The sequence below is a fragment of the Paroedura picta genome, chromosome 11 (genome assembly GCF_049243985.1).
Source record: "Paroedura picta isolate Pp20150507F chromosome 11, Ppicta_v3.0, whole genome shotgun sequence".
In the NCBI taxonomy this organism is placed as follows: Eukaryota; Metazoa; Chordata; class Lepidosauria; order Squamata; family Gekkonidae; genus Paroedura; species Paroedura picta.
The window spans coordinates 14,774,999-14,798,439 of record NC_135379.1 but is presented as its reverse complement, the minus strand read 5'-3'; the positions used below and the strand labels follow the sequence as shown (position 1 = coordinate 14,798,439).

Genomic DNA, 23,441 nt, shown 5'->3' with positions numbered 1-23,441 from the left:
CTTTTTTCTTCCCCTTCAAACTTCCATGGTACTTCTAGGGAAAGATGCAGCCAGCCATTTTTCTGGAGGCAAGTTGACTGAGGAAGTCTACACTTGCTTGCCCTGCAGGGAAGGATGTTCGTACTGTACAGATGATACTCCCTGCTATGCACAAGAAGACAAGTACTTACGACTTGCTATCATCTCGTTCCAAACTCTCTGTATGCTGTTGGACTTCATAAGCATGCTACTGGTCTACCATTTCCGCAAAGCAAAGGTAAACCTCAGACAAATCTTCTTCGCTAAACCCCTTGCCTGTTGGATCGCGGCTTGTCACGGTCATGTTTGTTTACGTTGGAGGGACCCCAAATTTCCCCTTGAGGGAAAAACTCACAACCACCCCAGTGCAATCGAAGGATCTGTTTAAGCCTCTAATGAGGAATTAGTTGAGAAATTTGGAATGTGCACTGAAGTTTTATGTTGGGGCTGCCTTGTTTTGTTTCCTCTGAAACAGGGGTAGTCAAACTGCGGCCCTCCAGATGTCCATGGACTACAATTCCCAGGAGCCCCTGCCAGCATTCGCTGGCAGGGGCTCCTGGGAATTGTAGTCCATGGACATCTGGAGGGCCGCAGTTTGACTACCCCTGCTCTGAAAAATGCTCCAGGTTCCTCTGTATGGTTACAGTGCTGGTCAACGAGAAAAACATTCCCATCTGTAACCTTTTTGATTTCTGCCCAACCTGCATGCAGTTGTCAGGGGCTGTATCTTTACCCAAAGGATACGTTCTCCCGAACCTGAGGCAGATGTGAGAAAGTGTGTCCGTAGTTGAAGCAGTTGAAATTCACAATGGGCTCGGGGTAAAAACAGCCACAAATATCCAAAGGCTCAGGGCCAAGCCAGATGTGACAGTCTTGTACAGGAGCAGGAGGCTGTAAATCAAATTACAAATAGTCTCCGTGTGACCTCCGCAACAATGCCGCCGCCATTTTGAAAATCTTTTTCACGGGACTGTGAGGGCACCATGAGAAACTGCTCGTGTTTAGTTTGGTTTATTTGATTTTTAGACTGCCACTCCCAGCATGAGCCATCTCGTGATGGTTTACAATTATAAAACCAATAAAAATTACGCAATAAAGCACATAAAACTCCTCATTACAATTACAAATGGTGGCCGCCTAATGGAATTCCTGTTCTCTCCTGAATCCACCAACCCACTGTTCCCAGTCTTGTTTCTCACATAGACCGCCCTGGGTGATGTCAACCCAGGCCCCCCCAATCATAAGGAGGTAGGGCGAGATCCTCAGGTTGGTAACTCTGGTCTCTGCCCTGGCCGCAACCAAACGCCTGGTGGAAGAGCTCCATCTTCTAGGCCCTGACTTGGTGTAGCCAGTTTGGGGTATTGGACAAGAACAGCGGCCTGTAATCTGAAGAACTGGTTTTGATTCCCCCCTCCTCTACGTGTAGCCTGCTGGGGGACCTTGGGCCAGTCACATTTTTCTCAGAGCTCTCTCAGCCCCACAAAGCTCACAGGGGGTCTGTTGTGGGGAGAGGAAGGTGATTGTAAGCCACTTTGAGACTCCTTTGGGTAGTAAAATGCAGGATACCACCCCCCCCTCCCCACAGCTCTCTCTTTGATCCCGCATTTGTGACTTGAAGGTTTGGTTTTACATAATCTCTTTTATGGTTCTTATTAAAATTAATCTTGTAAGTCACCTTGGGGAAAAGGATGGTTAATAGATAATTTTACATAAATAAACTTTAAGCACTACGAGCATTTCTGCCTAGAATGAGCAATCAGAGGAATTACATGTATATGTAAAATAAATGAAATACGTGAAAACGAATTCGTTTAGTGCATCTCTGCTTAAATCAGGGGTAGGCAAACTGGTTGAGGCCAGGCAAACAGGGATGTTCGCCTGGCCCCGGCCCCAACCTGGTGGAATGAGCTCCCGGAAGAGCTAAGGGCCCTGTTGGAGCTAACAGCTTTCCGCAGGGCCTGCAAGACGGAGCTCTTCCACCAGGCATATGGTTGAGGCCAGGGCGGGCGGTCCCGACGCTGGATCTGGGCTCCCTGGGTTCATCTGAGTGATCTGATTGCCTCACTCCCATAGTAGCAACCTGATGTCCCTCGGCTAATATGGGGCAGTTTGGGGGGGGGGGTTAGTGGGGGTTAGTTAGTGCTTGCCTGTTGCCTAACATTGATAGTGTGGATTGGTTTTAATGGTTTTAACTATGGATTTTATTGTAATTTTTATCTTGTAAATTTTATCTTTATCGTGAGAAGAAGAAGAAGAAGAAGAGGAGTTGGTTCTTATATGCCGCTTTTCCCTACCCGAAGGAGGCTCAAAGCGGCTTACAGTCGCCTTCCCATTCCTCTCCCCACAACAGACACCCTGTGAGGTGGGTGAGGCTGAGAGAGCGCTGATATCACTGCCCGGTCAGAACAGTTTTATCAGTGCCATGGCGAGCCCAAGGTCACCCAGCTGGCAGCATGTGGGGGAGCGCAGAATCGAACCTGGCATGCCAGATTACAAGTCCGCACTCCTAACCACTACACCAAACTGCCTAAGGGAACAGCGGTATAAAAGTTTAATAATAATAACAACAACAACAATAAAAAATGTCCATGGACTACAATTCCCATGAGCCCCTGCCAGCTCCTGTGCATGCATTTTTGACATTTTCACTGCCTACGTTTTGGAAGCGCAGGTTCCTTGATTTTTGCGGATCGACAAAATGGAACAGAGTGATAATAAATCTTCGCCGTTTCCGCAAATAGCAAACGGCTTTGCAGAGTGGCGCTCTTCTTTTTAACTCCTGGTTTTGTTGTCTCCGATGCCGTTCAGCCAGCTTAAAGACTCCTATGATTTCCCTTGGGCAAACCATCATTTAGGGCTAACTTAGAATCATCCAGCCAGTGTCCAGGAGAGGCTGGACACAATCAAAATCTGCGTGCTTAGGCAAGCCTCATTCATTTCAGTAGGGTTTGTTCAGGAAGGGTTCCCAGCAGATCGCGCCCACTGCCTTCTGCTTTTTTGAAACCGTTTCGTACGGATTTTGAAAAGGAAGAACCGTCGCTACTTAATAGGAAGGCTGAGCTTGCGGTTATTTGTTTCAAAGCCTGCTAGATATTGGGAATAAAAACGATAACCAATGCTAGCCCCATTTTATTAAGGCGCGATGTGGTTCTGTGGATTAACACTTCGACACACTTGCTGTGGTAATGTTGTACCAGACTGACAGCTATTCTGTCACACAGTCCCCATTTATTTCATTAAGGGCAAGAACATTCTCTTATGGCTTCGTCCCAGGTTAGGTTTTGTTTTTAAAATAAGGCTTAGTGCAGTGGTTCTCAACCTTCCTAATGCCACGACCCTTGAATAGAGTTCCTCATGTTGCGGTGACCCCCAACCAAAGAATTATGCAAGGGTTCTTTCACAGAAATTAAACCAAAACCGACCAATGGTGTGAAGATCCATTGTTCAGGATTGTATAGAAATTGTTTTTTCCAGGGTTTCTCAGTTCAGTTCTGCCTCTTGTCCCACCATGCTGATCTCGCTCTTTTCCACTGCTCCAGTGGCTGGCAGCCGAGCAGGGGTGCCTGCAGGAGGACCGGTGACAGTGCCCCCCCGGCCAAGCTGCTCGCCCTGCTGTGACCCCCGTCACCTCTTAAACCGGGGGCTGCTGGGAGCGGGAGTGGGGTCTGTGTGACATCAGCATGTTGGAGGGTGCCAGGCCTTATGCCTGCTCCCCACTCTACCTGGAGGTTACCCTGGTTGAGCAGTGCCCGCTTTGGGCAGCAGCAGTTGGACCAGGTAAAGGATAATAGCTAAAGACCCAGCCAAACAGCTGAGCCTCTGGATCAGCTGTTTGGTGGCATCTTTCTTCCTCTCACTCTCTGCAGAGACAGCCCTTTCCACTGTCTGGGAAGGGTCTGGGAGCAGGCACTTTAAATGCCTGGGCAACCCTTCATACCAGCTCTATCCAGGGCCTGTTCTTTTCTGTACACAACAGGTTTTAATGCTTGTGTGTGTGTGTTTGGATGCTACCTGTATGGTCACTAGAACTAATTACCTAGTACAAGTATAGCCCTGATAATAGGTAAGAGGGAAGGATTTGCACATTATTTATTAAAAGCTTCCTTATATTGAAGAAGCTGCTTGGTTTTTCAGTCTGCGGGAAAGCAATGCCCAAAGACAGCTGTAGCATTTCAGCTAAGAGATATTTAATGATTCTCCAGGGTGGAAGCAATGCAGATTTTATTTCCTGGCACAAGAAGCAGCGGAGCAGTCCCAGAAGAAAGAACAGAATGACAACAAGAGTGCATTGATCAGCGGGGAATGCCAATTCCTTCAGGTTCTGTTTTCTCCCGACCGCTTCTTATGCACCGTTGGAGACTGTGTTGACGTTCCCCAGATTATGGATCACTAAGGAAGAGAAGCAGTAGGATCTAATAGGCGAACAATTTGCCTTCTGAGCATTATGTACGTTTCGAAATGCCAATAGTCATGTTCTCTTGATTGCTGCAAGGCAAAGCAGTAAAAATGAATGAACGGAAACGACAAGGGTAGTACATGGTTGCAACCACCCCCTCCCCGCAAAAATCTGGCATTTTTTAAAGGGCAGAACAATATTAATAAGGTGCAATTCCCCCCCCTCCCTTTCCTTTTCTTTTTCTCCTTTTTTGCTGTGATGGACTGGCTGTTTTCCATAAGTAAGGGGACTAAAGAATTCATTGGAGGTCGAATTCAACAGCCGCCCTTAATTCCTGCAACTGGCGTACTCCCCGTGATTTCTATGTCCGTGATTTTCATATACCTTAATTGTTTCTCTAAACCTGGGGTAGTCAAACTGCGGCCCTCCAGATGTCCATGGACTACAATTCCCATGAGCCCCTGCCAGCAAATGCTTGACCCGTGAAAAGAACTTATTCCAGTGTTCTCCCAGACTTATCTATAGCATCATTCCGTGGAATGAAAATGCAGGCAGGGGCTCATGGGAATTGCTGTCCCTGGACATCTGGAGGGCCGCAGTTTGACTACCCCTGCCTAAACCATCAATAATGAGATACTTCAAGCTTTATTTAAATGTCCTGATTATTGATTACAAACAAGGCAGTTGGTTATTGAAAAGCCCTTAATAGGTCAACAGCTGCGACTGGAACACAGACTTTAGCAGAGTGCTGTCGATGTACTTAATTGTTCCAAACTGCTGCCGTGGAAGCATGATTCACTGCTTTGAATGGGTTTGCTCTGGGAACAGATAACTCTTCATTTATTGCTGATTTAACCAAATGCATTGCAAAATCACTGTGAGCCATTCAACCCAGGGAGAGATGATGAAGGCCTGGGAGGCAGATTATCCTAAAGTTTCCCGTGCCTGATGTTTGCCGGAACATGTGATCACTGTAGAGCGCTGCAGAGTATTAAAGGAGCCAGCTGGGAGCAAATTCAAGTGCAGAAAAGGTGGGTGAGAGAAGTTTTCTGAATACTTTCTCCACCTACTACTTTCCCCTGCAGCTCCTTCCTGCCAACTGCTTTTCCTCTAATCAGGCTCCAAGGCTGAAAGTAATAGTTATTTTTGTTTATGGAAGCCAGATCTGGATCCAACTTGGGAATAAATGTTATAGTTGGGATCACAAAAAGACCACTTATGGGGTACTTCCATATGTACCCAGATTGATAGCTGTTTGCTTTGAGCACAAGCTCCTCCTGAGACTGAGGAGGGCTTTAAGGGAAACAAGGGGCAGTACTGAAAGAGGATGTCTATAGCATGCAAAGCTGTCCACATACATGCTCCTTTAGACTGCAGCCAATCGTATCTGTCTTCCACTCGACTTGGCACGGTTTCTGGGTTGTCTTCTGTGAAGTCCCTCTTCAGTGGTTTGCCTCAATATATTATAGAGCCCAAGACATCTGCTGTGTCTGGAGAAACATGGAAAGGGCCTCAGTTAATGTGGACAGAGAATTTCCCAGGTCTCAAAATTGGAAGGCATACCTTAAGGCAGGGGTAGTCAACCTGTGGTCCTCCAGATGTTCATGGACTACAATTCCCATGAGCCCCTGCCAGCAACTGCTGGCAGGGGCTCATGGGAATTGTAGTCCATGGACATTTGGAGGACCACAGGTTGACTACCCCTGCCTTAAGGAATGGGCTGCTGTCAGACTGGAACTACACGAACCCCACATTTATTGGAGACATTGGGTTAAATTCAGACCATTCGTTCTTCCCTAATTGAATGGAAGGATATTCATGTTATATGAAAAGGAGCCATTAGGCAATGGACTTCTATACGTTGCCGAAATCGTATGCGAAAACAGAACAAGAGGAGAAGTAGTTGGACAATTGTGTTGTATTTTAAAGCCAGGAGCTTCGCCTTGATCGAGCAATCTACGGCGTGCAAAAAAAAATCCCAGATTGCCAGTACTAAAGAACAGATCAGGTTAAACCAATTGGAACATTTGCAAGCTGGCCTGAAAGGCGGAGTTGAAATTCACAATATCACCTCTGAGGATTTCAGGCAGCGGTAGGTAATCTTTCTGACAGCCCTACCGTAGCTCTCTGTAAATGAGTTTGCGTGCCAAGAAACAAAAAAGAGCGTGTGTGAAGGCAGTATTTAGCCAGACAGATTGTACATGTTGGAGACAGATTTTTATTTTTTGCAGGGGAGTAAATAAGGCCGCTTTATAAATGCCAGTGTGAGACACTGGTCCTTGTGCTCTCAAGATGCACACATACAAAGGGATTGTCGCGCATGAAAACCATCTTTCCATAATGTTTTGTTTGAAAGGTGCTGTGTGAGCAGGGTCTTTTGTGGGAGGCTTTGCACTTACCCTTTCCTTCTCAGAATTACCCTATTTCAAACGGGAAGCTCACGCAATTGTTCTAAGGGAAGAGGTCCCTGCTGGCTTCCGCTTTGCCCTTCCACCTCTCCACTGTGACCTGAGCTTGGCCTAGTTTGATTACTCCCCTTCATTGGAGATGGAGAAAGGAAACATAAGTCAAGAGCAGGGGTAGTCAAACTGCGGCCCTCCAGATGTCCATGGACTACAATTCCCAGGAGCCCTTGCCAGCATTCGCCAGCGAGGCTGGGAGTTCAATCCCAGCATCTGGCTTAAGGTCGACTCAGCCTTCCGAGGTCGGTAAAATGAGTACCCAGCTTGCTGGGGGGTAAACGGTAATGACTGGGGAAGGCACTGGCAAACCACCCCGTATTGAGTCTGCCATGAAAACGCTGGAGGGCGTCACCCCAAGGGTCAGGCATGACCCGGTGCTTGCATAGGGGATACCTTTACCTTTTTTAAGGGATTGGTACAAACTGGTTTATGAACAAACATTCATGATGAATTTTGGCCAGTTCATGGTTTGAGATGTCAAGTTCGTAGCAGGGCCACCAGCATGAACTTCCCACAAACTTTCAAGCTGTTTGTGGTGGTTCATGAGTGGAGAGACATTTCTGGACAGAGTGTCTCCGCTCAGTCTAAATGTTTACATAACTTCAAAGCAACAACTCAGAGGAAGTGTAGAGGAGCATGGAAGGGAGGTCCCCTGTGACTTTGATGTCTCTGGCTGGCACAGGATCCATTCTGTACTCTCCTAAACCTGTACCTGTCAAAATAATTGCATATGACAGGTTCAGGAGTGTACAGAACAGGTCCTAGGCAAGTGAGAGACACCAAACTCTCAGCAGACCTCCCCTGGATGCTCCTTTACCTGCCATCCAAGGTTGGTGAGAATTGGATTTACACACTCTGAATATCAGCCCCCCAAGGAAGGTGCTTTCTGGATTAACTGGTTTGCAGATCAGACTTGAGACTAAGTTCATGTACCTATGTATTGTGTATTGTGAGTTTAGGGTAGATTGACTAATCTGGTTAATCTTATTTGCTTTGCCTGGATTTACTTGCCTGGCAGGAAGACAGAGCTTGTGGCATAAAGAATGGTAATTTTTCCTAAAAATAAATACCTTCTCAATGATCCTTAAATATGTAGGAGATGGCTGGGGCCAAACATTCTTCAGGTCATGGAAGAGGTGATCACTCAGCTGAAAGGAGAGGACAGATATATTGTATAAAAACCAGTTTTAGATTCTGGAGATCCTTCCTGCTGGTTAATGGTATAGATCAGGCGTAGTCAACCTGTGGTCCTCCAGATGTTCATGGACTACAATTTCCATGAGCCCCTGCCAGCAAATGCTGGCAGGGGCTCATGGGGATTGTAGTCCATGAACATTCGGAGGACCACAGATTGACTACCCCTGGTATAGATGATTAAACAAAAGCAGGTCTGTCCTTTTTTGCAAAACATATATTTGCTCAGTTAGCAATGTTCTCATTGTCTTTAAGAAAGATAATTCTCACAATGTAAAGAGCGAATAGGCCACTGGTTTGCAATCCATTCTTCCATGGGAAATTTTGCTCTCAATTCAGACCTGTTACATTATGGAGTCAATGGAGATGAATTAAATGGTTTTGATTGAGTCATATGGGGTTTCACATAATTGGGCTCATATAAGCTGCACCCAAAACAATCTTGCATCTCTCAGATGTGGGTTGTGTGATCTTTCTGAGAGTGATTTGGTGAGAATCTTAGGAACTGTTCGTCTATTTTATCTTTTAATCTTAAAATACACGGGGTAAGGGATGATAACATGTATTTCTGTTTTTTGATTTCATTTACACATGCAAATATTTTTATACCCTTGTGATTCTTTCATATGTAATTATTTCAAGAGTGGCTAAATTGATTTTAAATTAAAAAAAAAATCTTAGAAAAAAACAACATGAGTGATTTGGGGATGGACATATACGTTTTTCCCAACATCTGCAAACTACTGATAACCTGTAGAGCAGCCTTTCTCAACTATTTAACCATTGGGAAAACATTCTTCAGGCTTCAAGAAACCCCAGAAGTGGTGTGATCATGCAGAATATGGTCAGGAAGCTTAGCTGTGAACACGCCCACCCAGGGCCCCTCCCCTTCCCTTCCCCTCCAGGCCCGTCATTGGCCGTTTTGGCAGGGAGGGTGGGTCGACATGATCATATCACCCAATAAACATTTAAAAAAATTAAAAACATATTAAAAAATAACTCCCACCCATTCAGGAAACCCTTCTAGGGTTGTCGAAAAAACCGAGGGTTTCATGAAATCCTGGTTGAGAAAGCCTGCTATAGAGATTGGTGACCATCTCAATATGGCTTTGTGGTTTCATGGTTAATGTGCTGCTTTGGAACAGGCAAGGAGGCTTTTTCTTTTCTCATTCTGGGTTAAAAGGAATGCTTTCATCATGGGTGTGTAGGGGGGAATCTACTGTCACAGAAAGAGGAGTGGGAAGGAACTCAGAAGTTGCCCTGTACAATAAAATAATGTAGATTCCAATGGGTAGCCGTCTTGGTCTGAAGTAGCACAATAAAATCAGAGTCCAGTAGCACCTTTAAGACCGACAACGATTTATTCAAGGCGTGAGCTTTCGAGGGCAACTGGACTCTGATTTTATTAATAAAATAATGTGAAACGTTGATTATTTATTATAATGCACAGTTAAAAACAGAATAGAAACTTCATAAAAACTATACAGAACTAACAGCACATAAGACCAAACTCGTTTCGACCCTACTGGGTCTTCCTCAGTGGTCAGAACTGTGATGATACACTCTTATATTACCTATATTAAACTCTTTATAAAGTGTAGCTGAGTGGTTGAATGGGATTTGTAAATTATGGCTCCAACCAATATATGTAAATGTTAGACTTTTTGGAGACCATCTCCTATGATATGTACCTAGGGTCACCACTCTTTGCTGTTGTTTAATTCTGTGCCGAGAGTGTATCTCATGTGCATCAGAAAAAAAGAGGAGTGGACAGGTATGCCTATGAACAAAGTCTGAGTCCAGGGGTTCCTATAAGACCAACACAGTTTGATGCAAGGTCTAATCTTTTGTGTGCAGGCACACTTCTTTAGGTACAGAGATATACTTACAGTTTGATTAAAGCATGTCACAGGTGCAGACTCTTGACTCTTGATCTCTCTCTGTATGCATGGAGTAACAGATATGTTCATCTGTGGGGAGTTTCTTTTTGCATCCACCTGTGCTTTCCTTTTACATGTGTAAATATAATACCACAGAAACACTCTGAGTCTCCAATATTCTTTCCACTGAAGGAGCCAAACCAGAGCATCACTGTTCCCAGAGCATCCTGCAACCTGGGGAAATGGGCAGTGTGGAAGTGTGGGTAGTCTATCAGAATAAGGTAATGTCAGATTAAGACTGGATTTCTCAGACCTCTTTGCTTTTCTTGTAGAGCATCCGGGCATCAGGACTCATTCTCCTGGAGACCATTCTGCTTGGATCACTGCTTCTTTATTTCCCGGTGAGTTGGGCTAATGCTGACCTGAATGCATGAGACTAAACTATATGGCTAATATTGTGAGGCAGAATTTCTCAGATTTTGTGAAACTGCATGGAAATTCTTCAGACTGTTTGCAGCCGGGAAACCATCCCAGATTTCTACCATCCTATGTCACTATTCTCCCCCTTACCCCAACTCTTCACTCGGTGGGTGCTAATCTGCTGGAGGTTCGCCTGGCCCTAAGGAGGTTCGCCTGGCCTTAACCCAAGCCAGGGCCTTTTCGGTCCTGGCCCCAGATATCCTGATTTACTGTGTGATCCTAAACACAGCTATATCTTTGTAAACCCATTGCACGCCATGGGTTTAGGAGGGTACAATGCTGTTTGGGATTGCATAGGTGAGGACAAAGACCAAAAGGGAGTAATTCTAAACAGAAGTAATGCTCACCCCCCTTTATTCTGCACCAGGAAGGGAGCGGAGTCTGTGGGCCCACTCCTGCCTTAAACAGCCTCCTGTCTCCCCCCTCAGTCCTCCTTGAAGCTGCCTATTAATGTTGGTGGTGATGTCGCTTCCTGTGACATGTCACTTCCAGGGGGCATGGCAGGGAGGCATGGCCAACTGACTCCACCTCTGAGGCTCCTCGAAGCCTGGAAAATCATTTGAGAGGATCTCCCACAGACAAAAGGTTGAAAAAGGCTGTAATAAGGTATGAAAAATACTTTTGCCAACCTGTCCCCTTTAAAAGAGATTTATCAATATTCCATCTACAAACTCTGTCTACTGTTCTTCCGAAACAAAGAGAATATCATGAAGCCCTAAATAGAAAAGTCAGAGCCAGAAAATATGTTGTTTTTCTAGTTTTTATTATAAATCAGGAAAGTTGACTAGATTTCCCCCCTCCTCCCAAATAAAACATATATAGCCATTTGATTTTTTTCAAGCAAAACACAGCTATTTTTGTTTTACGTGGGTACATGGTGGAATAATGCAAGAAAAGAAAGATACCAAGTTGTTTTGGTTTGAACACCTACCTTAGAGAACAGATGGTCTTTTTGGAACATGTAAAAGGAAGACGCATGCTACCTAAGCTTATTTTTGGCATCGTATGGTTCTGAGACTAGAAGGTGACATAGGAAAACAGAAAGAAGAACAAAAGGAACTTCCAGCAAGTCAAAGATGGGACTGTGAAGTTCAAGGCAGAGCTGTACATTTATGAGATCCCTGGTGTAATCTTCAGTTCCCCCACCTTGGAGAGATCTCAGAGATCAAAAGCAAAACATGGCAGAGAGAGGCATGGAAATGCAGATGAATCACGATGAGGTTCTAATGATATATGGAATCTTTGGCTGCAGCAGTGCTAAATGTTCCACATCTGTATTACCTTTGTTTATAAACCTGGCTGTCTGCAGTGGAGCTTTCCAGGTAATGACTGGGGAAGGCACTGGCAAACCACCCCGTACTGAGTAGAGAATACTGGCATATAAAAAACAACTCTTCTCCTTCTTGATGTAATTATCCCTTTTGGGCATTTGGGACTATGATACCTATGTATATGCAGCATGCAGGGTTTGCCCCTCCCCCATTTGTTTCAGTAGAGCCAAGCAAGGTACATAGGCCACAGGGTTTGTGCATGGCTGTCTGAGGGAATTCCTTCTGTGCCTCAACGTCACTGGGTCTCTGGACTGAAGAAGAAGAGTTGGTTCTTATATGCCACTTTTCTCTACCCGAAGGAGGCTCAAAGTGGCTTACAGTCGCCTTCCCATTCCTCTCCCCACAACAGACACCCTGTGAGGTGGGTGAGGCTGAAAGAGCCCTGATATTCCTGCTCGGTCAGAACAGTTTTATAAGCGCCATGGTGAGCCCAGGGTCATCCAGCTGGCTGCATGTGGGGGAGTGCAGAATCACCCAGCATGCCAGATTAGAAGTCCACACTCCTAACCACTACACCAAACTGGCTCTCAATTAGGACACATTTCGCCAAAGCCAATGAAATTTCCTTTCATGGCGTTCATGGAGGATCAGGGTGCCAGGGATAGAAGCATCAGGTCCCAATTAAAGCGAATGCCAATTGGAACATGTCCTCCAAAGCCCCACCAGGATGCTTTTGAAAATCTCAACCACCAGCTTTATTTAGAATTTAAAAGAACTGACCTTCATCAACTTTCCTTGGAAGCCCACTAATTATTATGATACTTATTAGCCGAGGAATGACATTTCAGGACACTGTTTTCCCCCTTTAATACCTGCCCCGCAGTACAGCTAGAAAAGTAATTAGAGTTTCGCACTTTGATTTTCTCCTTCTCTCCCACAGTTTACTCTCCTGTAATTAACTTTCTGCATCTAAAGTAACCAGAAGCTGGAATATTGTTTGAACAGGCTAAAGAAGTCTTAAGTTACCTAATCAGCTTATTTTAGAAAAATCAAGTTGAAAATGCCTGCTGTTATTTTCAGGGAATTCTCGTGGTATTAATACACGCCTCCCTCTCACATGCCAAAATACAAAGGACCCTGCAACTAGTTCTGCACCCTCTGAATGCACCGGCTCCAGATTGTGCCCTCATGCATTGTATTGACAACGGCTTTTGAAAGTCGGAATCTTTTTTTCTTTTCCCCCCAAGCCCGCTCAGATTTTAAAGCATGGAATCTTGAGGCAGATCTAGAAGAGCCTGACTTAACCTTTGAATTCCTGCCTGAAAAACTGTGTATCCTCCCTGTTCAGAGGCGGACTTGGCAGAAGGATTGCTACAGCCTCAGGAACCTTTGCTTTTCCTTTGGAGGGGGCAGAGCTGCAGACATTTGCCCCTCCTCCAAAGCAAGGGACCCAAATGTCCTCAACCTTGCCCCCTCCAGTTTGCACCTGCCTCAGCTGAGGTTTGCAAAAAAGAGAGGAGACTCACCAGCTGCAGGGCGGGAATGAAGGAATAAGAAGCTGATGACAGGCTAGAGGCTAGATAGCCACCTCACAGAAATGCTGATTCTGAGAATTTAGGCAGAATGTAAGTGGGTGGGCAGATGGGAGTGTGTCCATGCTTGGCTCTTGTGGCCAAGGGAAATGCTGATCACCACTTTGGGGTTGGGAGGTAAATTTCCTCCAGGCTGGGACAGGCCAGGGATTCTGGTTTCTTTTTTTTTGGGGGGGGGCATCATTTGGGCATGGAATTGGGGTCATTGTGGGTGGGCATTAGAATTTGGCAAACAGAGTCCTGCCCTAGGCCCTCCTGGCAAACCTTTGCCTAGGGAGTGTTTCTTGGAGGTTGAGGATCCTTTTGTCTTTATTGTTGCACAGGAAAGCCCAGTCTCTGCTTGGGAAGGGCTGGGGGTTCTAAAAATGCTCTCAAGGAAAAGGCCCTGGTTATCCATCCATCCATCCATCCATCCATCCATCTCTCCATCCATCCATCCATCCATCTCTCCATCCATCTCTCCATCCATCCATCCATCCATCCATCCATCTCTCCATCCATCCATCCATCCATCTCTCCATCCATCCATCTCTCCATCCATCTCTCCATCCATCCATCCATCCATCCATCCATCCATCCATCTCTCCATCTCTCCATCCATCCATCCATCCATCCATCCATCCATCCCTCTCTATCTCTGCACACCTGTCCCTCCCAGATACCATCTCAGGGGGGTTGGACAATTAAAACAATTAGCATTGAACAGTTAAAACAGTAGATAATTTTAGATAATTTTATCTATATAAAATTATCTATACAATAGATAATTTTATCTATAAAGTACATAGGATTCTAGAACCCTTGGTATAAGCTTACTTGCAGATGTTATTTCTATTCCTTATTTATTCCAGGGAGAGGGCTCTTATGGGCTCTTGTGGGAGGGGGCCAGTTTGATGCTAATTCATAATGCACTGGCCCCAACCAAATGCCTGGCGGAAGAGCTCTTTTTTGCAGGATTAAAAGGTTCTCCAGGATTGAAGATGCTATATATTTCCTTCCAAGACTGTTTATTAAAACATTCACTTTTTGCTAAGCGGGGCAAGCAGCAGATAATTGAATCAGGCTTGCGGAAGGCTTGTTTATTGCTTTAATGTACACATCAGCATGGGTGCTTGTTTTATGTTACAAGTAGCGAGGTTTTCTTCCTTCAGTAAATATTAGCATTCAGCGAACTACAGCGGAATGGGCTTGACTGCCGGCTTCGTAGCCCTTCTCTTTAGACTTAGAATGTTAGAGGACGGGAGAAAAATGAGTTCTGAATACGGTGGTTTAGAAGGTGCAACTCCAAATGACTGAAGTAACTTGGAAACCTGCCTGGCCTATGCAAGTATGTAACAGAAGGACAATCTCCTCTAGAACTGTCAAGCTGGCTCAAAGATGTGGCAAAGAAGGTAGTCCAGGGCAGAGTCTGCACTTACTTTGTTTATTCCATTGTCAATCCTGTTGAATTCAGATCGCTTTGAACTCGGATCTTCCTCTCCCCCCCCCCATTGAAACAGGAAAGTGTTCTGCACGAGGCTAGGGTAGTTCAGAAGGGGGGGGAGCCAAGCCTCTTTCTTTCTTTTCTTGAAGGGTGGGGGATAGAAGCCAAGCAGGGAGCCTCTTTCTTTTCTTGGAGGGGAGAAGAGACAATCGAAAAAGGCAGAGAAGGGAGAAAAAATCCAGGACCGACAGAAGTTGAGAGAAATTAGGGGCTTCTCCTTTAAGGCAAGTCTGTCACATGACCACCTGTGGCCAATCCCGGGCCCTCTACCACGGAGGAGAGCCCAGATTCAAAGCAGCCTGGTTTCTCTAATCCGAATCTTGAAATATTGAGGATTAAAAGCACTCTAAGATATTGCACAATAAAGGTAGGGTCACTCCGGATCAATCCTTCTTGCTGCAGAAGGAAATTTTAAATTGCCCCAAATCAAAACAGAAATCGCATTCTGTGTAGAGGGCAGGGACTGAATCGACCTGGGGTTGGAATAAAAGCTCCATGCAGTTTACACCCAGGTTACAGAACTACAGAAAGAGCAGCAATCCAGTCATGGAGATGGAGGATGGATAGAGCTGTCCAGCAGCTGATCTAGCAACTAAGAAGGAATATAAGGCTGCCAGGATTTCAAATCACAAGTAACTCATGGCAATCCCAGCAAGGGCTTTCAAGGCAAACAAGAAGAAGAGGTGGCTTGCCACTACCTCCCTCTGCAGAGTCTTCCATGGTAGCCTTCCGTCCCAGTACCAACTTTGTTTTAGCTTCCAGGCTAAAGGGATGCAAAACCCTAGCCTGGCCAGGAGCAGTGGCCAAGGACTAGGAAGGCTTGGTGTAGAATAGGAAATAAGCCTGGTTTGGAGGGGGATATATAAGAAGGGATATATAAGAAGCCTCTTGTGGCGCAGAGTGGTAAGGCAGCAGACATGCAGTCTGAAAGCTCTGCCCATGAGGCTGGGAGTTCAATCCCAGCAGCCGGCTCAAGGTTACCTTTACCTTTTACCTTTTTTATATAAGTAGGAAAAGGAGCTGGAGGCTGAACAGAACCTATGGAGTTGTTCTCAGAGGAAGCCTGGAGACCTGAAAGAGAAGGCTCACAAATGCTCATCAATCCCCCATAGGGGTTATAAATGCATACTGATAAAGGCACACTTACTTAGCTATCATGACTCTCTATACTTTAACACGTTAGTATTTTTATCTGGTGAAATGTTTACCAGTGCCTTCTTTTTGAAAGGCAAATTTGACATTTCTCCTCTGATTAAAACATATCTCCATGTGAAAGATGGGGAGAGATCAAACACATGAGCATGCGCATGATGTTGCCTTGTAGTGCACCAGGCCATTGATCCCTCAAGCTCAGTACTGTCTACTCACACTGGCAGCGACTCTTTAGGATCTCACCTGCTGCCTGATCTTGTCTATTGGAGAAACTGGGGATTGAACTTGGGGCCTTCTGTACGCAAAGCAGAAGCTCTACCACTCAGCCACAGCCTCTCCTTGTGTGCATTACAAGGACCAACCAATGAACTTTCTGCACAGTCAGTTTCCAATGGAAGCAGAGAGAGCCAGCCGTCCCTGGGCCCAGTTCTGTGCAGCAGACGGTTGCACATCTGGCTGGAAACACAGAACTCATGGCTTGAACTCGTTACCTATGTGACGTTGCAGCCACTTCCAATCTCAGTGCCAAATTCTACATTGTTGTGCTGATGACGTGGCCTGCCATGCACAGACCTCCTATGTCACATGACCACATTGCAAACCACCACCATTGAATTTCAGTATTGACTTGAGAAGTATCACAACCATCTGGGTGAAACATGCAACTGGCTTTTGTTTCTGGGTTTCCTTTAACATGGAACCACACAATGTGGAGGCAGAATTTTGGTGCCCATCCCCCACATATCATTTCCCCTGTGCAAGCACCGGGTCATGTCTGACCCTTGGGGTGACGCCCTCTAGCGTTTTCATGGCAGACTCAATACAGGGTGGTTTGCCAGTGCCTTCCCCAGGCATTACCGTTTACCCCCCAGCAAGCTGGGTACTCATTTTACCGACCTCCGAAGGATGGAAGGCTGAGTCAACTTTGAGCCGGCTGCTGGGATTAAACTCCCAGCCTCATGGGCAGAGCTTCAGTCAGCATGTCGGCTGCCTTACCACTCTGTGCCACAAGAGGCTCTATACATATCATTTACGTAATGTAACATTTAATCAGGACCTGACAAGAGGACTATTTCTGAAAACCTTATGCCACAGTGCAAGGTTGTATAACTGAAAAAAAAAACAGATTGCCCTATATTTCCCTCCTGTCATTTTGTTTTCCTAGGTTGTCATTTTATATTTTGAACCAAGTGTGTTCCGCTGCGTTCTCCTACGATGGGTCCGTCTCCTGGGATTTACTGCTGCTTATGGAACGGTCACACTCAAACTGCACAGGTATTGCATTTGTCATTTTCATTGTGGTCAAACTCTCTCTGTGCGTCTCGATGTAGTCTCTGTGTATGCGTTAGAAATTGCATTGAAACATGGTGGACATTTTGGGGTGAACAATTGACCTTATTAATGTTCACCTGCATTCTGATCAAGCAATTTACCCAGAAGCTCCTTGCAATAGGATTCCATCTAATGAACAGATCGAGGGGCTGCATATCTATTCCAGTTGGGCTGCAAATCTATTCCAGTCGAACTGTGATTATTTTGCTGGCGTAGCTACATGCCACACTATGATCTTTATTTGCTGATCTCATTTAGCATTCTTAGGAACGAGAACTGCCAAGCTTCCATAAGCTTCAGAGGAAGCAATCCTAAGCACAGTTTCTTTCCTCTAAGTCCGCTGAAATCCATAGACTTAGAAGGAGCTGGCTCCGCTCAGGATGTCACTGTAAATGATTCACGGAACTGTTAATGGGATGACACGGCTTGAGGTCACTGATTATGTTACAGAATTAGTAGCTTAAAGACTTGGAGGGCTTTTAAGCTTTCAGCTTTCCATTGGACCCTTTGAAGTGGCAGCTGAATTCTGAGGAGGTTGGACTTTGTACAGGTGAAGCCACTTTACGCTGAGTTGGGCTGCTGTTCCGCCTACCCTTCGCCTATTTGATTGGCAGGGACTCTCCCAAGTATCAGGCAGACGTCAGGCTCAACCTTGCCACCTGAAGGTTTTATTAGCTGGGGTTGCCAAGGTTTGGATTTGGTGCTTGGCACGTGTAACATTACGTGCTTTACTACCGACCTCTGTGGATTGTATTGCTTATGAAACGTAAAGGTGAGTGAGTTCAGCTGGGACTTTGGCTATCCTCTTAATTGTTTTCTGGATGTGTAGATTTATAAATCAATCTCAAGGTGGCCTCGGCTGGAAAACAATGTCATTACCTAATTTAACGTGGCTGGAACCTGTCGTTTGACCCAACAGGTGGGGACTCTCCTGTGCCTAAGTTGATGTGCTGATGTCATCCAAGGTGCCTACACATGAGCAAAATTCACATGCAGAAAGTTAAGCCAGCTACTCACAAGTAAATCTTTTTGGCAGTTAAGGTTCTGGATTGTTTCTTTTCTAGATGCTAGCTTTGCCTAGGCTAGGCTCTCTTCAGCTGACCTACTCGTCAGCAATACCCAGCAATGTAATCCAAATGTAGAATCCCATCCTTTTGTGAGGTTTATCCTGTGGGGAAAGAACAGAGACACAATAGCTGGGAAATGCAGGAGAGTTTCAGTGGCTGAGGCTCTGAGCACTGCCTGGTTGAGACAGAGCACTTTGGGATCGTAGGTAAGTCACGGTGAGCTCAGGTGGAAAATAAGGGGTTACAAAGGAAACAAATGATAAACAAGAACTGATTGGACTGTTTTTCCTTCCACAATTTTTGATGTGACCTAACCATTTGCGCTCTGCTGGATACCGTGACACTCACAGTTAGTAGAAGCACGTCCCATGGGTTTCCATGGCTGTTCTCCAAGCATAACTCAAGCTAAAAATTAATGCCCTGATTTTGAAGCCCTGGTATGATCACCTGCATATGCCTTTCTTCACACGCATGGAGATGCCCTTCCCCAGTCCAATGTCTTATGATGAACCTCACCGTTCAGTGCTGTGCAGAATATTAAGGTGTGTTTGTTTGCAGTGCCAATATTTTGGATAGAAGTAGAAACCCAGTCTGTAAAATTAGAAATGTAAGAAGCAGCGGCTCGAGTTGTGACATTAAAAGCTGTCTTAATGAGAAGATTTGCCCCCCTGCACTCACCTTTACTTTAATGCTGTCAAGAATGTGTTAGCACTGGGAAATAATCTCATCAGGTTTATGAGATTTCCAAATGAGCATATCATTAAATAGCCTAAAGCAGTGAGCTGAGTTTGGCTAAGAGGCAAAAGGTGATGGACCGTTCTCCTAGTTGTCAGAGGCTAGGCGCCTCTAACCAGATAGCCAACTGAGTAGTTGAAATTCACATATCACCATCTTCCAAAGCATGTTTTAGTCCTGACTACCTTATTAGGATTGCTGGGCCATAATGCTGCAGTAATGGTAGAAGCTATTGTTCAGAGCAAAGAACTGGCAGGGGTTCATGGTAACTGTAGTCCATGGACACCTGGAGAGTTTGGCCACCCTGGCATAGAAGATCAAACTGGCAACCGTATGTTTCCTTAAAACCTATCCCTAAGTTCTCAGCAACAAAAAAACCAGAGTTGGTTTTCCATTCGCTGCCTTCACATCATGCTCTTCAACTTCCTTGGTGGTCTCTCATCTAGATACTAACCAGAGCTGACACTGCTTAGCTTCCACGATGTGGCCAGAGCATGCTAACATGAGGGTTGCTATATCCACTGCTTATTCTGCCAGTTTCATTTATGTTTCTCTGTCTTCTAGAACAGAGGTGGGCACCTTAACAGTCCACATCTGGCCTGTGGATGTTTTCATTCACTCTTCATGCTGCTTAAGAATTTGTTGAGATATGGTTGTTCTAGAAGCCTCCCTCTGCTCAACTACCAAGTTCTTATTGTCTCCAGGCAGCTGCTCCTTCTACAGAATCATCTTAGCCTGTTCCTTCTCACAGAAGCGTGCCTGTGAACATTGTGTTGCATTTGGAAAATTGGAAATATTTATGGACACCAGCTCAACCAATCGGAGTTGGAGTTTTCACTATTACTGCTGCACGAAAGATGCTTCTCTGCTGGGATTTCCCCCCTTAAAAGAGCAGTTCTTCCAATACTGCTTTGTCCAAAGTGGGCTTTTTAATATATAGCCTGCTTTTCACTACCCAAAGGACTCTCAAATAGTTTACATTTGCCTTCCCTTCATCTCCCCAGAACAGACACCCTGTGAAGTAGGAGGGGCTGGGAGAGCGCTGACAGAACTCCTTATCTGACAGAAGAATCAGATAAATAATCTGATTACTTATCTGTTGTTTCAAATGCACAGTTAATATCGCCTTAAAGTATATTTGTCATCAAAATGCTGAATGGCATAAGAGTAGCTTTTGACACTGCTGGTTCTTAGATGAAGGTTTTGATCCAATTTTATTTCATTCCTTGAAATAAATGTGGCCTTCTGTTTTTAAAGCTGCACAAGAACTTGAATTAAGGGGAGCAATAATACTTACCCAAAGCTTGAATGTGATTGAGCTGCTTAAGTGAAAATAAGCAATAGCACTCCTAACATGCAGACTGACACAGGAATAATATATTACGGACTGCCTGAACTCTCTGCAGCTGTGTACCTTTCTGCTAGCAGCGATTCTAGCCAAGTTCAGGTTAATCAGAGCAGAAAGAATCTTTCCTTCTGTCATAGCTTTTCAGATATTTGCATTCCGCAGTATTATTTTCCTCTTAATTTTACCTTTCTCTTTTACAGGGTAATTTTCCACCCACTGCACCAGAAGTGCACAAGCCATGCATTAATGGTGAAAAATATCTTAGAGGACTTTTTAAACGTGATAACAAAAAACTTGAGTTTAGTTTGAGCGTGAGTTGGAATTACTCCCGGGCAGAAAGGTATTGGGAGGCGTGTTCCCGCAATATCGCTACCCGCTTCAGGGGAGAGCCAGGTTAAATATGTGAATGAAAGAACAATAAATTAAATAACTGTAGAAGCTGAAACGCTTGAAGCTATACAGAGGATATTGCAAACGTTAATAGCGATAGAGGAACATTTCTCTGCTTGAATCGCAAAAACACCCTTAAACACTTGATAAATGTGCACTTTTGTCAAGCACAGAGTTGTTCTAAATATTCTGAGCATGAATGTTATTTCCTGTGTTAGTTAGCTGGGTTTACCAATGTGCCTATGGAAGGAGTTTGTCATTAACCCAATCTGGTGCAGAGCTGGGGTCTGTGACCCATTGATGGAAATTGGCGTTATTTTAGGATCTGGACAGGGCTGGTTTATCCATGTAGCACATGTAGAATGCGGTATGGGCCTTGTGCTTCCAGGGACCCTGCACAGTGCCTTCCCCCCACATGGATCAAGGCCATATCCCCTCTCCTCTCCCCTTTCACCTCTTTAAGGACACTCAGTGATATCCCTTTCCATTGTAGTCTGGCTGCTCCCTCCACTGTTGTATTCTGCTAGGGCCCCACAAATCCAGAAACCATTCCTGGATATGGGATCTTACTGGTGTGAGACCAAGCCCCAAGCTGTGATTAGATGGTTTAGTCCTCCTGCAGTAGAAGGCAACACCTGCAGATGCCCAGCATATGGGCTGGAGGAAATACCTGAGATGCCAGAGTGTCTGGGTTTGTGAATATGTCATTCAGAAGCTGCATTGTGGAAGGAGTCTTCAAAAGCTTTGGTTACTGACCTGTACAGGTATGAGATGCTCTGGAAGAGCTTGATTGCAGTTCTCTTGTGGTATTCAACCAAATGGCTGCTTCCTTTTGATAGTGTTTAGGGGAACTTGGTGCCTTGATGAAGAGACTAGGTTTCAATATTAAATGGGATGCATCTCCTCTTCCTCAGAATTCCTGAAGGCCAGGGGATTTTGGAACGCACATCCAAATACGTATCTCCATAAGAAAAGTAGCTGAAAGACAGAGGATTTGGGGTGCAGAGTTTGGGTGGTGGTGGGTCTCCCACACAATAGTGCTAAGTATGGAAAATAACTCCTCCTGCATGGTCTCCCCCATTAGCAGGTCAGCTTAAGAGTAAAGTAGGGTTACCAACCTCCAAGGTGAGGTCTCGATAGGATACAATTTGGGGACAGAGCTCAGTGGGGGATAGGTTATTGCAGAATTCACCTTTTGAAGATGCTAGGGGAAATGATCTTTGTGGTTAGAAGATCAGCTATGATTCCAAGAGGGTGGCAACCCAAGGCTTGGAGTTCTCCCAGAATAACAACTCCCAGAATAACAATTTATATTCATACTGCAGAGATCAGTTCCTCTGGAGAAAGTGGCAGCTTCAGAGGGCAGGGGTGTCCACACTGTGGCTCTCCAGATGTCCATGCACTGCAATCCCCATGAGCCACAGTTTGGTCACCCCTGCTCTATGGGATGACAGCTCTGCTAAGGGACCATTCCCAAATCTCCTGGAATTTCCCAAGCCAGAGATGGCAACTCTAGGAGGTGAGCTGAAGTAATAGCTGGCCTTTTGTTTCTAGATATCAGGGTTTGTATCTAAGTGGGCTGAATAACATTATATTAAGAGCTAAATTGCCATAAAAACAAGAGAGCCTGTCAATTTTCTTCCAGTAAAAAGGTTGAATTTTAAAGTAAGTGGCTGTTAACTAATGTATTCGCTTGGAAAACCCGCTAGCAAAATCTCATTATGTCAGGCTAATAGCAATGATAGTATTCGTCTAGCACCATTTCTCTAGACACTTAATAAATCAGACAGGGCCAGGTAGAAGGGGGAAAAATTCATTTATTGGAGAAAATGCTTTAATTTGAGACCTCGGAAGTCCATAAATCAATGACCATTAATAACAACCATTATGCTGCAATATGCCAGATGTATTAATGTTAAAATATGAAGACCAGAAAAATGGGGGAAATAAATCATTACATTTATTACCTGCTTATAAAAAGGGTTGGCTAACATAATAAGTAGATTTTTACCATGCTTGGATTTCTTTGTTTTATCACACAGCTCTGGATTCAGAGCTCTGCCAATGAATTTTCACTCACAGTCAGAAATGATACATTTTAAACAGGCGTATCAGATTAACCTAAACAGGTTAAGGTATATCAACCATTTAAGATACAATCAAACAGAGTTAAGCTCCTTTTAAGTCTTACTGATTTCAGTCCAAGCGTTAGACTGGAGATCAGTGGAACATAAAAATGTTTATACTTTCCTGGCCCATAAGCAACAAAGCTATTTTCCCCTTGTAATTGAGTGCAATGCAATCCAAAAGAGAATTACATCCTTCTAGGCCCATTGAAATCACAGGTTGTAGAAGGATGCAACTCTGCTTAGGACTGCAGCAGCAAAGCACAATTATGTGTGCAAAACTGCATCTGTTCTTTGAATTCCATGGAGGTCATAGGGATCCGATAGTAGTGTTAACACAAGTTCAAGGCCTTTCCTCTTGCTTTCATACTAACGTTTGGTTTCCAGTGTAGAATTAAAATTGTTATACATACTGTTTTTCATGGAAAGGGGCTTTACAAACGAATGAATTCAGCCTTACAGTATTCTCTCCTCCCAAACAACCACCATTTTCTTTAAAAGAACAAGATTCAGCC

General features: G+C 44.8%; 1 protein-coding gene across 1 annotated transcript in view; it reads left to right on the top strand.

Moving 5' to 3' along the window:
- Positions 1–23,441, top strand: part of GPR158 (G protein-coupled receptor 158) — a 118,129-nt gene that overhangs the window by 69,218 nt on the left and 25,470 nt on the right. Inside the window, exons 4-6 of the mRNA XM_077303043.1 lie at positions 39–256; positions 10,283–10,351; positions 17,094–17,203. Coding sequence (XP_077159158.1) covers positions 39–256; positions 10,283–10,351; positions 17,094–17,203 — 397 coding nt within the window. The remainder of the gene's footprint in view (positions 1–38; positions 257–10,282; positions 10,352–17,093; positions 17,204–23,441) is intronic.